General features: G+C 43.0%; 1 protein-coding gene across 15 annotated transcripts in view; it reads right to left on the bottom strand.

The window, feature by feature from the left end:
* The window catches only part of LOC135375939 (major facilitator superfamily domain-containing protein 1-like), a 238,210-nt gene that overhangs the window by 15,299 nt on the left and 209,704 nt on the right, over positions 1-13,207 (bottom strand). For all 15 annotated transcript variants that reach the window (XM_064608564.1, XM_064608561.1, XM_064608571.1 and 12 more), the window contains 5 exons: positions 8,336-8,537; positions 2,763-2,822; positions 2,571-2,651; positions 1,252-1,311; positions 1,084-1,143 (listed from right to left, as the gene is read on the bottom strand). In XM_064608564.1, the coding sequence (XP_064464634.1) occupies positions 1,084-1,143; positions 1,252-1,311; positions 2,571-2,651; positions 2,763-2,822; positions 8,336-8,537 (463 nt within the window). The remainder of the gene's footprint in view (positions 1-1,083; positions 1,144-1,251; positions 1,312-2,570; positions 2,652-2,762; positions 2,823-8,335; positions 8,538-13,207) is intronic.

Genomic DNA, 13,207 nt, shown 5'->3' with positions numbered 1-13,207 from the left:
GCGAAAAATAACAGCTGAGGGAGAGGAGGTGGAATAGGGGGAAAGGAGGAAACGTTTGCGGGAAAGGGAAAGTGGGTGAGGGTTGGAGAGTATACAGAGAGAGAGAAAGAACAACTGTACTCGCTCAAGACAACAATGATGATAATAATGAACAACTAAGAAAACGGCTGGTGACTACGGAGTTGGGTCTGTGCTCCAGATTTATTCACGCTGTAGCAGAATGTTGAAAGAAAAACCTCGTAAAAGCCCCTATGAAAGGTGTTGAGCCACAAACATCGGCAAAAGGCTGCCGGTATCACCTTCCTACCGGCAACCGGCAGAGCGAGCAACTAACCGGCCGTGCCGGTATAATACCAGCCTGGTGGCAACCCTAGTCGGATGCGTATGCCAAAAATCTCATCCGCGCAGGGCTCTAGTTGAGAGGTCATTATCTTCCAAAGAGGCCGTGATCCCTATTTGGGGTTAACCTTCTAGGAGAGTCCGTGTACATGGTTTGAGTTGTCCGCAAACTGAGCTCATTCCCACTGCACTGTGGAGCCGTCCCCATTAGCTAACGTCAAATTTGAAAAAGCGCATCAATGGCACGTTTACTAACTTCTCATTCCGGGCAAGCTAAGTTCTTTTCGTAACAAAGCTGTAGAGTTTTTTTAGTGGAGGGCTTGCTTTGCTTGCTTTAGGGGAAGAGAAAAATATACCCGAGAAAATAAATCTGTGAAAATGACTTTTCAAATTATAGCCTTAAGAAGACCTACGTGTCACCCAAAAAAACTGCTGTGCGTTGTTTCTCCTCTTAATGAATGCGTTACTAGTGAGACTTTCAGGTTAATTATTTTTTTCTGAAAAAGTAGCGCATAAGTATCATGCTACATTTTACGGGTATTGGTAGTGGCATTCCACAACTTGTAGAAACGCGTAACAGTACCAGGATTTCATTACTTATTGCTCAGGCATCGTGTATCGATAATACGGCACCTTTTTTGGGTAGCGGGAGCAAAACTGCTGCAGAAGCAGAGATTAGGTATGTCACACTACAAAGCAGAGCAAAGTGCATTCACATATGTGGAATCACTCAAGGTCACTTACATACACTTCTTAACTGAGTCCGCTTCAGATTCACTGAGATGTTTCTTCAAACACCGATCCCTGCGACATAAATGAAGCTCATTAGGTATGTGTCACTGCAAAGCGGAGCAAGTGCAATCGCATTTGTGAAATCATCAATGGCAACGAGAGAATACTGAGGTCACGTACATAAGCTTGACAAATAGTTCCTCTTCAGTTTTATTGAAATATTTCATCAAACCCAGACCCCTGTGACATAAAAAAAGGAGACATTAGGTATGTCACACTGCAAAACAAAGCAAAGTGCAATCACGTTTGTGGAATCATCTATGGCAACCCAAGAATATTGAGGTCACGTAACTGTCAACCAGTGTTCTACGTAGCGCCATTACTAGTAGCGACGATACCACATCCATCACTTTTTTCTTGCAGCGGAGTAGAGATCGTGTTACTTTTTAAAACTAGTTCCATTACAAATTTGTAGTAGCGCAATCTCAAAGCACTACCGTTACTTCCCGAGCTCAGGTCCAGGACAAATAGGCTTTGACCCATTGTCAAGCCTCCACTCTGCCTAGGCCTACCTTCGCACAAGCTGCCCCATATTACGACCCATTCTACGAAGACAGGGCAAAAAGCCCCGAAGGAGGACTCAGAGTAGAGCCCCGCACAATCCGCAGATGGAAGTGGATATTTGTTGAAAGGTTTAACTTTGCTTATCGTCGTGAGTCCTTCCGTGAGAGCATGGAGGCATCCGAAATTATACCAATATGCTTTCGGCGGTCTATACGCGTTCTTCGAAATGTGCGGATCGGATGTGGACAGTTCGTTTTCTTCAGCAGATTGGATGCGGATGTAAACTGTTGTGTATGCTGCGGATGCGGATCGGACGCAGATAATGTATGCGCGGGTGCGGGTCAGATGCGTGTGCCGAAAATCTTATCCGCGCAGGGCTCTAGCTGAGAGGTCATTATCTTCCAAAGAGGCAGTGTTCCCTATTTGGGGTTAACCTTCTAGGAGAGTCTGTGTACATGGTTTGAGTTGTCCGCAAACTGAAGGTCATTCCCACTGCATTGTGGAGCCGTCCCCATTAGCTAACGTCAAATTTGAAAAAAGCACATCAAGGTATGTTTGCTAACTTCTCATTCTGGGCAAGCTAAGTTCTTTTTGTAACAAAGCTGTAGAGTTTTTTTAGTGGTGGGCTTGCTTTGCTTGCTTTAGGGGAAGAGAAAAACATACCCGAGAAAATAAATCTGTGAAAATGATTTTCCAATTGATAGCCTTAAGGAGACCTACGAGTCACCTCCAGAAACTATTAGTATGCGTTATTTCTCCTCTTAACAAACGTGTTAGTGAGACTTTCAGGTTACTTATTTCTTCTTCCTGCAAAAGAAGCGCATAAGTATCGCGCTACTTTTTAAGGGTAATGGTAGTGGCATTCCGCTATTTCTAGTAACGGGTAATGGTTTCATTACTTGTTGCTCAGGTATCGTGTATCAATAATACGGTACCTTTTGCGGGTAGTGGGAGTAACACTGCTGTCAGCTGAATCCACTCGCGATTCATTCAAATGGTTCTTCAAATTCTGATCCCTGTGACATTAATAAAGCAGAGATTAGGTACGTGTCACTGCAAAGCGGAGCAAAGTGCAATCGCATTTGTGGAATCATGAATGGCAACTCAAGATTACCGAGGTCACTTACATACACTTCTTAACTGAGTCCGCTTCAGATTCACTGAGATGTTTCTTCAAATACTGATCCCTGCGACATAAATGAAGCTCATTAGGTATGTGTCACTGCAAAGCGGAGCAAGTGCAATCGCATTTGTGAAATCATCAATGGCAACCAGAGAATACTGAGGTCACGCACATAAGCTTGACAACTAGTTCCTCTTCAGTTTCATTGAAATATTTAATCAAACCCAGACCCCTGTGACATAAAAAAAGGAGACATTAGGTATGTCTCACTGCAAAACAAAGCAAAGTGCAATCACGTTTGTGGAATCATCAGTGGCAACCCAAGAATATTGAGGTCACGTAAATATACTGTAAACAGATTTTTATTCAAGATGCATTGATTTTCAGGAATTTCACAATCGCTAAAAAATTGCGAAAAATTGTACTCGCGAACACAGCTTGACGTTGATCCTGCGGAAGGAAGCAGACCTGGAATCGCGAAATGAAATACTCGCGAATAACTTCCCAAATGCGATTCGCGAAAATAAATACATCGCGAATAAAAATATGTTTACAGTAACTGTCAACCAGTGTTGTACGTAGCGCCTTTACCAGTAGCGGCGCTACCATATCAGTTACATTTTTCCTATAGCGGAGTAGAGATTGCGTTACGTTTTTGAACTGGTAAGAAGTATTTCAGTTACAAATTTGTAGTAGCGCAATGTAGTAGCACTGCCGTTACTTCCCGAGCTCAGGTCCAGGACAAATAGGCTTTGACCCATCATCAAGCCCCCACTCTGCCTAGGCCTACCTTCGCACAGGCTGCCCCATATTACGACCCCTTCTACGAAGACAGGGCAAAAAGCCCAGAAAGAGGGCTCAGAGTAGAGCCCCGCACAATCCGCAGATGGAAGCGGATATTTGTTGAAAGGTTTAACGTTGCTTGTCGTCGTGAGTCCTTCTGTGAGAGCATGGAGGCATCCGAAATTATACCAATATGCTTCCTGCGGTCTTTACGCGTCCTTCGAAACGTGCCGATTTTGCGGATCGGATGTGGACGCGGTGCACTTTGTTCAGCGGATCGGATGCGGATGTAAACCGTAGTGTATGCTGCGGATGCGGATCGGAGGCAGATAATGTGTGCGCGGGTGCGAGTCGGATGCGAATGCCGAAAATCTCATCTGCACAGGGCTCTAGCTGAGAGGTCATTACCTTCCAAAGAGGCAGTGTTCCCTATTTGGGGTTAACCTTCTAGGAGAGTCTGTGTACATGGTTTGAGTTGTCCGCAAACTGAAGGTCATTCCCACTGCATTGTGGAGCCGTCCCCATTAGCTAACGTCAAATTTGAAAAAAGCACATCAAGGTATGTTTGCTAACTTCTCATTCTGGGCAAGCTAAGTTCTTTTTGTAACAAAGCTGTAGAGTTTTTTTAGTGGTGGGCTTGCTTTGCTTGCTTTAGGGGAAGAGAAAAACATACCCGAGAAAATAAATCTGTGAAAATGATTTTCCAATTTATAGCCTTAAAGAGACCTACGTGTCACCTCCAGAAACTGTTATGTATTATTTTTCCTCTTAACGAACGCGTTAGTGAAACTTTCAGGTTACTTATTTCTTCTTCCTGAAAAAGTAGCACATAAGTATCGCGCTACTTTTTAAGGGTAATGGTAGTGGCATTCCACTATTTCTACTAACGCGTAATGGTTTCATTACTTGTTGCTCAGGTATCGTGTATCAATAATACGCTACCTTTATAAAATTCATGCTTTGTATTCCGTGTCTGTTTCGCCTCATGTAGAGGAAAAGCTTCCTATGCAACACTACATCGTAGGCATCCATCTATGCATTGCATAATTTTTCCGAAGCTGCTGCACTTTCGCGGTAAAGCCAAACATCGTTGGCGTTCCAATTCAGAATTGGCCATAGTACAGTGAACGCCATTGTATGGGACACATGCAGAGCAATCCTGATGAAATAAAAAGCAGGTGTGATAAGTATCCATTGCATCACATTCTCCTTCTGCCGGCAGCAGACACCGTTGGTCATCAGAATCTGTGCCGGGAGGACAAGATATCCGGCTACATCCGACTGCCGCTGCGGAGATCAGAAGGTGGTGACGTGGCGAAGAGCGCTGGTCACATGGCACCAAAGAGCGATGACGTTCCCTGCCGCCTGAGCGTCAGCTGGCAGAAAACTGACTCGTGTGAATACAGGGTCATACACATGAAACTACGGTAGTTTCCTGACCGTGTCTTGCACGTACGGCCCCAATAACGGGTACGGCAACTGAATGCATTCTTGTCATCGCTCAGTCCATTCTGGGTACTGTCTCTCTTAGTTTCACTCACTGTCGCATGGTTGTGGGACATCTCTAAGTCAAATAGTCAAGGCAAAGTCCCGACCATTGTCAGAATCTTTTTCCAGCAAGCACGTCTCATGGTCCTGGACGGCTTGCAGATATCGCTTCATCAGTGCCCGTCAAAAGTGTCTGCCGAATAAACACAGTCCTTCTCTATGAAATTGTTCCAGAAGTCTCAGATGGCATGGGTGGCATAATGCAAACAGAAGAGTGCCTGGCGGCCAACCTTCTCGCATGACACCCTCGCCCGCCTCCTCTTGAGGAGATAACAGAGACATTCTCAGCAAAGGGGGATTAACGCTTCGGAAATGTCCTCTGTCCCTGTGTGATCGCACTATAACCGATATCCCACGTCGGGGTGGATCATTATAAGCGGTATTCCTATACCTTATGTTCTATAGGAAGAATACTGGGGGTCGGGAAAAGCCGTATTATAAGCGGTCCCGCACAGGAAGCGGTTACGTTAGGAGTGGCCTCCACTATGTATTGTCTTTGTCTGCCGGGTAACTGACAGAAGTGGAACGTTGCCGTGTACAGGTCCGGACAAAAGTTTACGGAACATTGGAAAGGTGATGTAGTCATCTGAGTGATACCGTTGCTGGCCGGTTCCACGTCAGTTCAGGCAGGAAAGTCCCATCGACCCCCTGGATTTTAATTATTTTTTTTAAATGTATTTAGAAACTCACCATATACGATCATCAATAGCGGAAAAATAAATGGTTTCTACGGAATACTTCTCGTGCAAAAAACAAAGGAAATCCGGCCCTGAATTCGTAAGTCGATATTTATTTGTACAGTATGTGTATCACTGTCAACACGGCTTGCAAGAGTGAGGTTTTACCGTCGCTAACCATTTATAGTCATCGAAATGCAGCCTTACAGCATCGTAGGACTTTCATTCAGATGCTTTGTGGGGAATAATAAACTCCAAGGCGTGGATTCTTTCTTCCGCAACACGTGAAAAGTTTGCCGAGGAATAGCTCAGGTAAGGCTACGGCCAGACAACTTTGCCCAAATAAAGAGAGCATCGATAGAAGGCTCGACATCCTGCGGTAACAGCAGCCGGGCTCCGACATGTACGCACGCAGGCTAAGGCCATGTTTTAACGCACTAACCAGAAGTGTACGCCTTTTGAAGCAGTTTTTTTTTACGTAAGATGAAAGGTCTAGCAGGGGCCATGTCCTGGCAAAATATAAATGAAATCAAAAGGGGACTTTTCGAGAAACAGATGCGCAAAATCCGTGTTTTTTCGAAACTTGCCTTAATATTTGCCTGTTTCAGCAGATACGTAGCTGTAGGAGGTACTATACACATGATATAAATATATATATATATATATATATATATTAAATTAAGTTTTAATTTGTTAAATTAATAAGTTAAATTAATTTAATTAATGTTAATTAATAAGTTAAATTAAATTAAAATTAGAGTTTGTACTTATATATATATATATATAAATAAGTACAAACTCTAATTTTAATTTAATTTAACTTATTAATTTAACTAATTAAAACTTAATTTAATATATATATATATATTTATATCATGTGTATATATTTACATATATATTCTCCACATACACATATATATATATTCCAGGTCATTCTATTAACGATGTATCAATCTTTATTCTCCAGTCAAACTTCAACTCTGACCGCTCCCGAGAGCAACACGAATCCTACCTAATCTACAAATTCCAATCGACCATTAACGAAGACCCCGGCATGCTATCAACAATAAGAAGTCTAACCTCGTAGATAAGGCACTGTTTTCCAATTCCTTTTCAGCCGGATGGGTGGTGCAACCTGGACAAAGCCACTCCCCCAAGGACGATGACATCACACTTGAACCTGACAAGTCAACATTCTCGAACGTGACCCATTGACAACTGCCAGGTGGCGGGGTTTTCCCTTTCCCGATGACGTCACTATGCGAGCCTTTATAAGCTCTGTGTATCACTGACATATTTTTGTCCTGACGAAGGCGGAGCTTCCGCCGTAACGTAGACAACCCTTTTAGCATTCCAAGTATCTTAAATGTAAATAAATTATCCCTTTTATCTTACTTCCTGTACCTTCGTAGTCTGTGTTTCAATTTTCATTTCAGCTATATATATATATATATATATATATATCAGATGAAAGAGCACTGAAAGCTAAGTGAACTCATACCAGATATGGTAACAGGGAACATCTACAGCCTCAGGCACTATCTCATCTTTGCCCTCAAATTTGCTCTATGCAACCGGCTAAGACACTGAGTATGAGCTTGAGGTCGAACTCAGGTGCGAGGTCGATCTCAAACCGCTTTATGCAAACGGAACTCGCTAAGGGGTGCCACAAAAAGAAAAGAAAACAGCAAATTATTATTATGGGAGGCAAGAGTGGAATTTTTCAGGATTGCTTCAACGTTACAAAAATTACAGGACTGTCCCGTTGAACGTTCATCAGAACAAGACAAACATCACCGTATCAGTCTCGCACATACCGTAATCTCACAGGTATAAGCCTCACTGCAGATAAGCCGCAGAACTCGTTTTTAGGAACGTTTTGAAAATTTTTGGGCAGACAAGTTCCCAGTCACCGTTAAGCCGTGGGAAATGAGACGCGACTGGTCTGCGCAACAAAGGACACCATAGAAAAAGACAGCCATAAACCCTGTGGTCCTTACTCGGGGGGTCGGGCATGATGTACAACAAAAGAGGTCACTTCTGTTGTTCTACCAAGATCAGATTGTGCCCTTGTTGCGTGTGTTTCATGGATCGAAAAGTTCGTGGCATTCGAGAAGACGCGAATCGTCGTCACCACTTTCGTTAAGCCTGCTTGGGGGAAGGCACCTGGAAGGCCGGACTACTCGTATGTGGACCCATCCATGTTACGCATTGTTCGTGCATTGGCAGGGTGGTGCTGTTCCAGAGACAGTGTCGGCCCCCAATTACTTTCATCGTGATAAGAAAGTCTTATGACATTCACTAAACTGTGGGATCTCACGCTTATTTTTGTTGCATGTAAGAAAAATGTTACACTCTGCTGGATGAAATTATATATGCTGTGGCAACTTACAGTGAGCTAAGAGCCCAAACTGTCTTTTTAAGATGATGATGATGATAAGGACAGCTGGCATTTGGTAAAACAGGACTGCAGGTGAGTGCAGCGGGGCATGTACAGTTAATGGGTGAACAGTTAACATCAGCCAGTTCGACCAAACGTGATATTAAGACAGGCAGTGGTAACACTTACTTTACATCGTCGATGGAATGAGGCACAGCGATGGAGAACGAGAAAAGAACGAAGAGGAGTAGCCAGAAGCGCCATGGAAGCTTCCAGGTGTCTACCAGGCTTACTGTTTCTGTTTGTCTTCTGTTGAGATTGAGTCCAGATCGCTTGGTTAGAGCTCCAAGAGCCCATACAGATGCCGCGGGGATTATGAACACGCCAAAAGCTGTAATCAGAAGACAAGGTTTAACGAGGTAATGACCAGGGCACATAAGTCCTTCCATTGTCAGTACAGGCGAAGTGCAAGATTTACAGATATATTAGAGATTTCCTAGAGTATTTTCTAGTGTGGCTGCAAGTTTGCAATGGTCACATCCAGTTATTACCAAAGCAATCGTCAAAACGAGCAGCAAATGAGAGTGCTAAAAAGAAGAAATGTAGGGAATCCACTGGGAAGAGCAACAGTAATTTTTTGGTGGCTCATACTTGTAACTCCTCACACAAACCACTGCTTATGCTCATTACTGCTGCCATTTTTGTCGCTCGGAGGAGAAATGGCATGCTCCTCACATTAAAGACAAGATGGACCGAGGATGGTGAGCACAAGAACTACAGGTTTTCCCGTCGTATTTAATCCTTATACTGCGAAATTTAATCCTTATACCGTGGAATTTAATCGTCATGCCGCCACTTTTAATCCTTGTTTCGCTGGATTTAATCCTTATGCTGCCACTTTTAATCATTATACCGTGGGATTTAATCCTTGTTCTGTTAAATTTAATCCTGGTGCTACCAATTTTAATCCTTATACCGTGGAATTTAATCCTAATTTCGCGGGTTATCTTTTCACTACTCTTTTCACTACAACGCGACAGTGCGGGACCACCTGCGTGATTTGTTACCTATTTTGACTATTTCCTCGTTTACAGCCATACACTGAGTTTTGTGACTACCCCTGCTCACTGCACTACTATGTGATAGTATGGGATTCCCTGCATAATTCATGACTTGTTATGGGTATTTCCTTGTTTACAGCTACAAATTTACATTCCATGTTTACATTCCATGTTTACAGCTACTTTTTATGACTATGCCTACTCTATGCACTACTATGGGATGGTATGGGACTACCTGCATGATTTGTGACACGTTTTGACTATTTCGTCCTTTACAGCCATAAATTGACTTTTTGTGAATATGCCTACTCTATGCACTACCATGGGATAGTATGGGACTACCTGCATGGTTTATAACCTGACATGACTATTTCCTTGTCTATGGCTATAAATTGTCTTTTTATGACTATACCTATTCTATCCGTTGCTATGACATGGTATGGGACTACCTACATGATTTATGACCTTATATGACTATTTTCCTGTTTATGGCTATAAAATGACTTTTTTGTGAGTATGCCTACTATATGCACTACTATGGTATGGTATAGGACTACCTGAATGATTTATGACCTGATATGGCTATTTCCTTGTTTATGGCTATAAATTAACTTTTTATGACTATACCTACCCTATGCGCTACTATGGTATGGTACAGGACTACCTGAATGGTTTATGACCTGATATGGCTATTTCCTTGTTTATGGCTATAAATTTACTTTTTATGACTTTACCTACTCTATGCGCTACTATGGAATGGTTTGGGACTACCTACATGATTTATGACCTGATATGACTATTTTCTTGTTTATGGCTATAAAATGACTTTTTGTGACTATGCCTACTCTATGCACTACTATGGTATAGTATGGGACTACCTGCATGGTTTATGACCTGATATGACTATTTTCTTGTTTATGGCTATAATTGACTTTTTATGACTATACCTACTCTATGCACTACTATGGTATGGTATAGGACTACCTGCACGATTTATGACACGTTTGGACTATTTCGTCCTTTAGAGCCATAAATTGACTTTTTTGTGAATATGCCTACTCTATGCACTACCATGGGATAGTATGGGACTACCTGCATGGTTTATGAACTGGTATGACTATTTCCTTGTTTATGGCTATATGGTGACCCTTTTGTGACTTTCACTGTTCAATGCACTCCTATGTGATAGTATGGGACTTCCTGCGTGATTTATGACCTATTATGACTATTTCCTTGTTTACGTGTATAAATTGATTTCTATGATTATGCCTACTCTATGCACTACTATGGGATGGGATGAGACTGCCTGCACGATTTATGACCTGATATGGCTATTTCCTTGTTTGTGGCTATAAATTGACTTTTCTATGAAAATGACTTCTCTATGCACTACTATGGGAAAGTATGGGACTACCAGCATGATTTATAACCAGTTATTACTATTTCCCTGTTTAGGCCTATAAATTGTCTTTTTATGACCAGGACTACTCTATGCACCACGATCGGATGGTATAGGACTATGTGTATGCTTTATGACCTGTTACGACTATTTCCTTGTTTCTGGTTTCCTGCATGCACTATTGTTTAATAATGTGGGGCTACCTGCAATATTTATGACCAGTTATGACCAACAACAACAACAACAACTTTATTTTCGGCCTTGGAGAGTGGGGAGTTTCATCGCAACAGGCGATACTCTACCCCAGTGCTTGGTGGAATGGGGGGAATAAAATAACGTGCCCCTTTACAATAACGATCGAAGTCCGATGGTGTCCAGAAATGTCAGAAGACCTTTGAGCGCAGAGCGTTGCTGGGCTGGATTGGGCCAGGGACCAAGCAATTTCGGTAGGGAGAAAGGGCGAGAGTCCAGCTGACGAAGAGACTCGGAGAGTGTGGTTCGGGAAGGTTCGTAGTGAGGGCAATGAAGAAGAATGTGCTCCAGATCCTCAAGAGCACCACAGTGGCAGCAGGTGGGAGAATCAATTTGTCTCAAGCGGTAACGCCACTGAGCTGTAAAGGCCACATCGAGGCGCATGCGGTGGATTAATGCAGCATCCTGACAAGATGTGTTTCGTGGCATGCGGAAAGCGAGCGTGGGATCAACTCTGTTCAACATAGAGGGGGGAACCATTTATGACCATTTCCTCGTTTGCAGCTATAAATTGACTATCGCTGCTAAATACACTACTATGCCATAGTATGGGAGCACATGCATGATCTATAACCTGTTATGACTATTTCATTGTTGTTAAAGGAAAATTTATTAGGAAAGTAATATACAAGCTGTACTAAACCCGTGCTTACACAAATACTTTTTTTATCACTGTGTGTACTTTTTGAGCTACCATAGGGTAATTTAAGGTACCTGAATGTTTCTTGACCTGTTGCGACTATTTTCTCGTTTGTAGCTACGCCGAGACCTTTTGCCAGAGGCATATGATCCATCATTCCCAGCGGCGTGATCTCCGCAGCGTTTCCATGCTACTGTTCATGCTTATCATCGCAAACTGGAGTCTCTCTCTGTGTCCGTGAGTGCCCCATCACGAATGTCCCAAGCAGTTTTATGAAGCGAACTGCAGGTCAGCGCAAACTAGATTGGACGCCTTCAGCATGTTAGAACAGTTCCATGGGCGTCAGCCATAGGCTCGTGGCTCCCTGCTTCCTTGTGTGACGTGGTGTGGAACTTTGCATGGGGCATCCAACCCACGCGGGACCGCCTTCAGACATAGAACTTGACCCCGACGGACAATTGCCCGTACTGCGATTGTGTTGAGACGAACTACCACGTGCTTTTTGACTGTCGGATTGCAAGAATTTTTTGGCAATTGGCTCGGCGGCATACGAACATCATATGCCCAGTGCCCTTACATCGTCGACAGTCCTGCCACCGGATTAGCGCACTTTTAACGGCTTGCGGGGCACAGGTTCTGTGGGCAGCGCGCTGCAAAGCTGTGGCACAACGTCTGCGTAGCATCCCTGTTTTCCTATTGGTGCGGAAATTGAGAGTTAGCGTAATCACCATCCTGCAGCAGGACCTCTTCGCGCTAGGGGGGAAGGCTTCCGGCGTCGATGGCGTGATCACCCTTCCGTTGTCATTCAGGATGCGTATGTTAGCATCGTTGGTGCACCTCCATAAATGTATAAAGGCTATCTCATATGTACATAGCCACAGTGACGAATATGGTCGTCATGTGTATATAGTCACAGTTGTGTAGTCATATATGTACAGTCCTATAGTCATGTGTATATAGCCACAGTTGTGTAGTCATATATGTACAGTCCCAGAGTCATGCAACCATATATAATTGTATCTTGTGCATTATAACTAATTTCAACTAGTGTATTAGTGTGTATTAATATTAGTATTAGTACTCGTAGTGTGCTCTATAGTATGAGTCGTCTAATAAATTTTCTCAAACACAAATTGATTTTTAGGCATATAACTATTCTTTGCACAACAAAGGGATATTATAAGACTACCTACATAATCTATGACCTGGTTTACAGCTACAAATGATCTTTTTGTGACTACGACTACAGCGTGCACTAGAACGGAATACAACAACAGTAACAACTTTATTTTAAGATGATGAATGAGGAGTTTCATGTGTCCAGAAAGGTCAAAAGATCTTTGATCGCAGAGCTTTGTCGGGGTGGACCCGGCCAGGAATAGCACGAGACTATCCTGCACGATTTATGACATGTTATGACTGTTCCATGTTCGCGGCTTCAAATAAACTTTGGGTTGAGCGACGGGATAGTATAAGGCTACGTTCACAATAACGCATGCTATATGAGCATTCAAGAACTGGAGTTACGTCATTTTAACACAGACGGCCTGTGACGCGAAAAGAGATCAATGAAGCGATAGATTGTATGGAAACATGAAGAGCATTATAAAGAACTGATTACCAGGATGTCGTACTGCGATGTGCATCTCATTGCTGACCAACTTACATTTGGAAAGAGGCGAGAAAAACAAGGGGGCTTTTCGATGAAT

Source organism: Ornithodoros turicata, unplaced genomic scaffold (genome assembly GCF_037126465.1).
Source record: "Ornithodoros turicata isolate Travis unplaced genomic scaffold, ASM3712646v1 ctg00000958.1, whole genome shotgun sequence".
NCBI classification, from domain to species: Eukaryota; Metazoa; Arthropoda; class Arachnida; order Ixodida; family Argasidae; genus Ornithodoros; species Ornithodoros turicata.
This window is presented reverse-complemented; position numbering and strand designations above follow the sequence as displayed.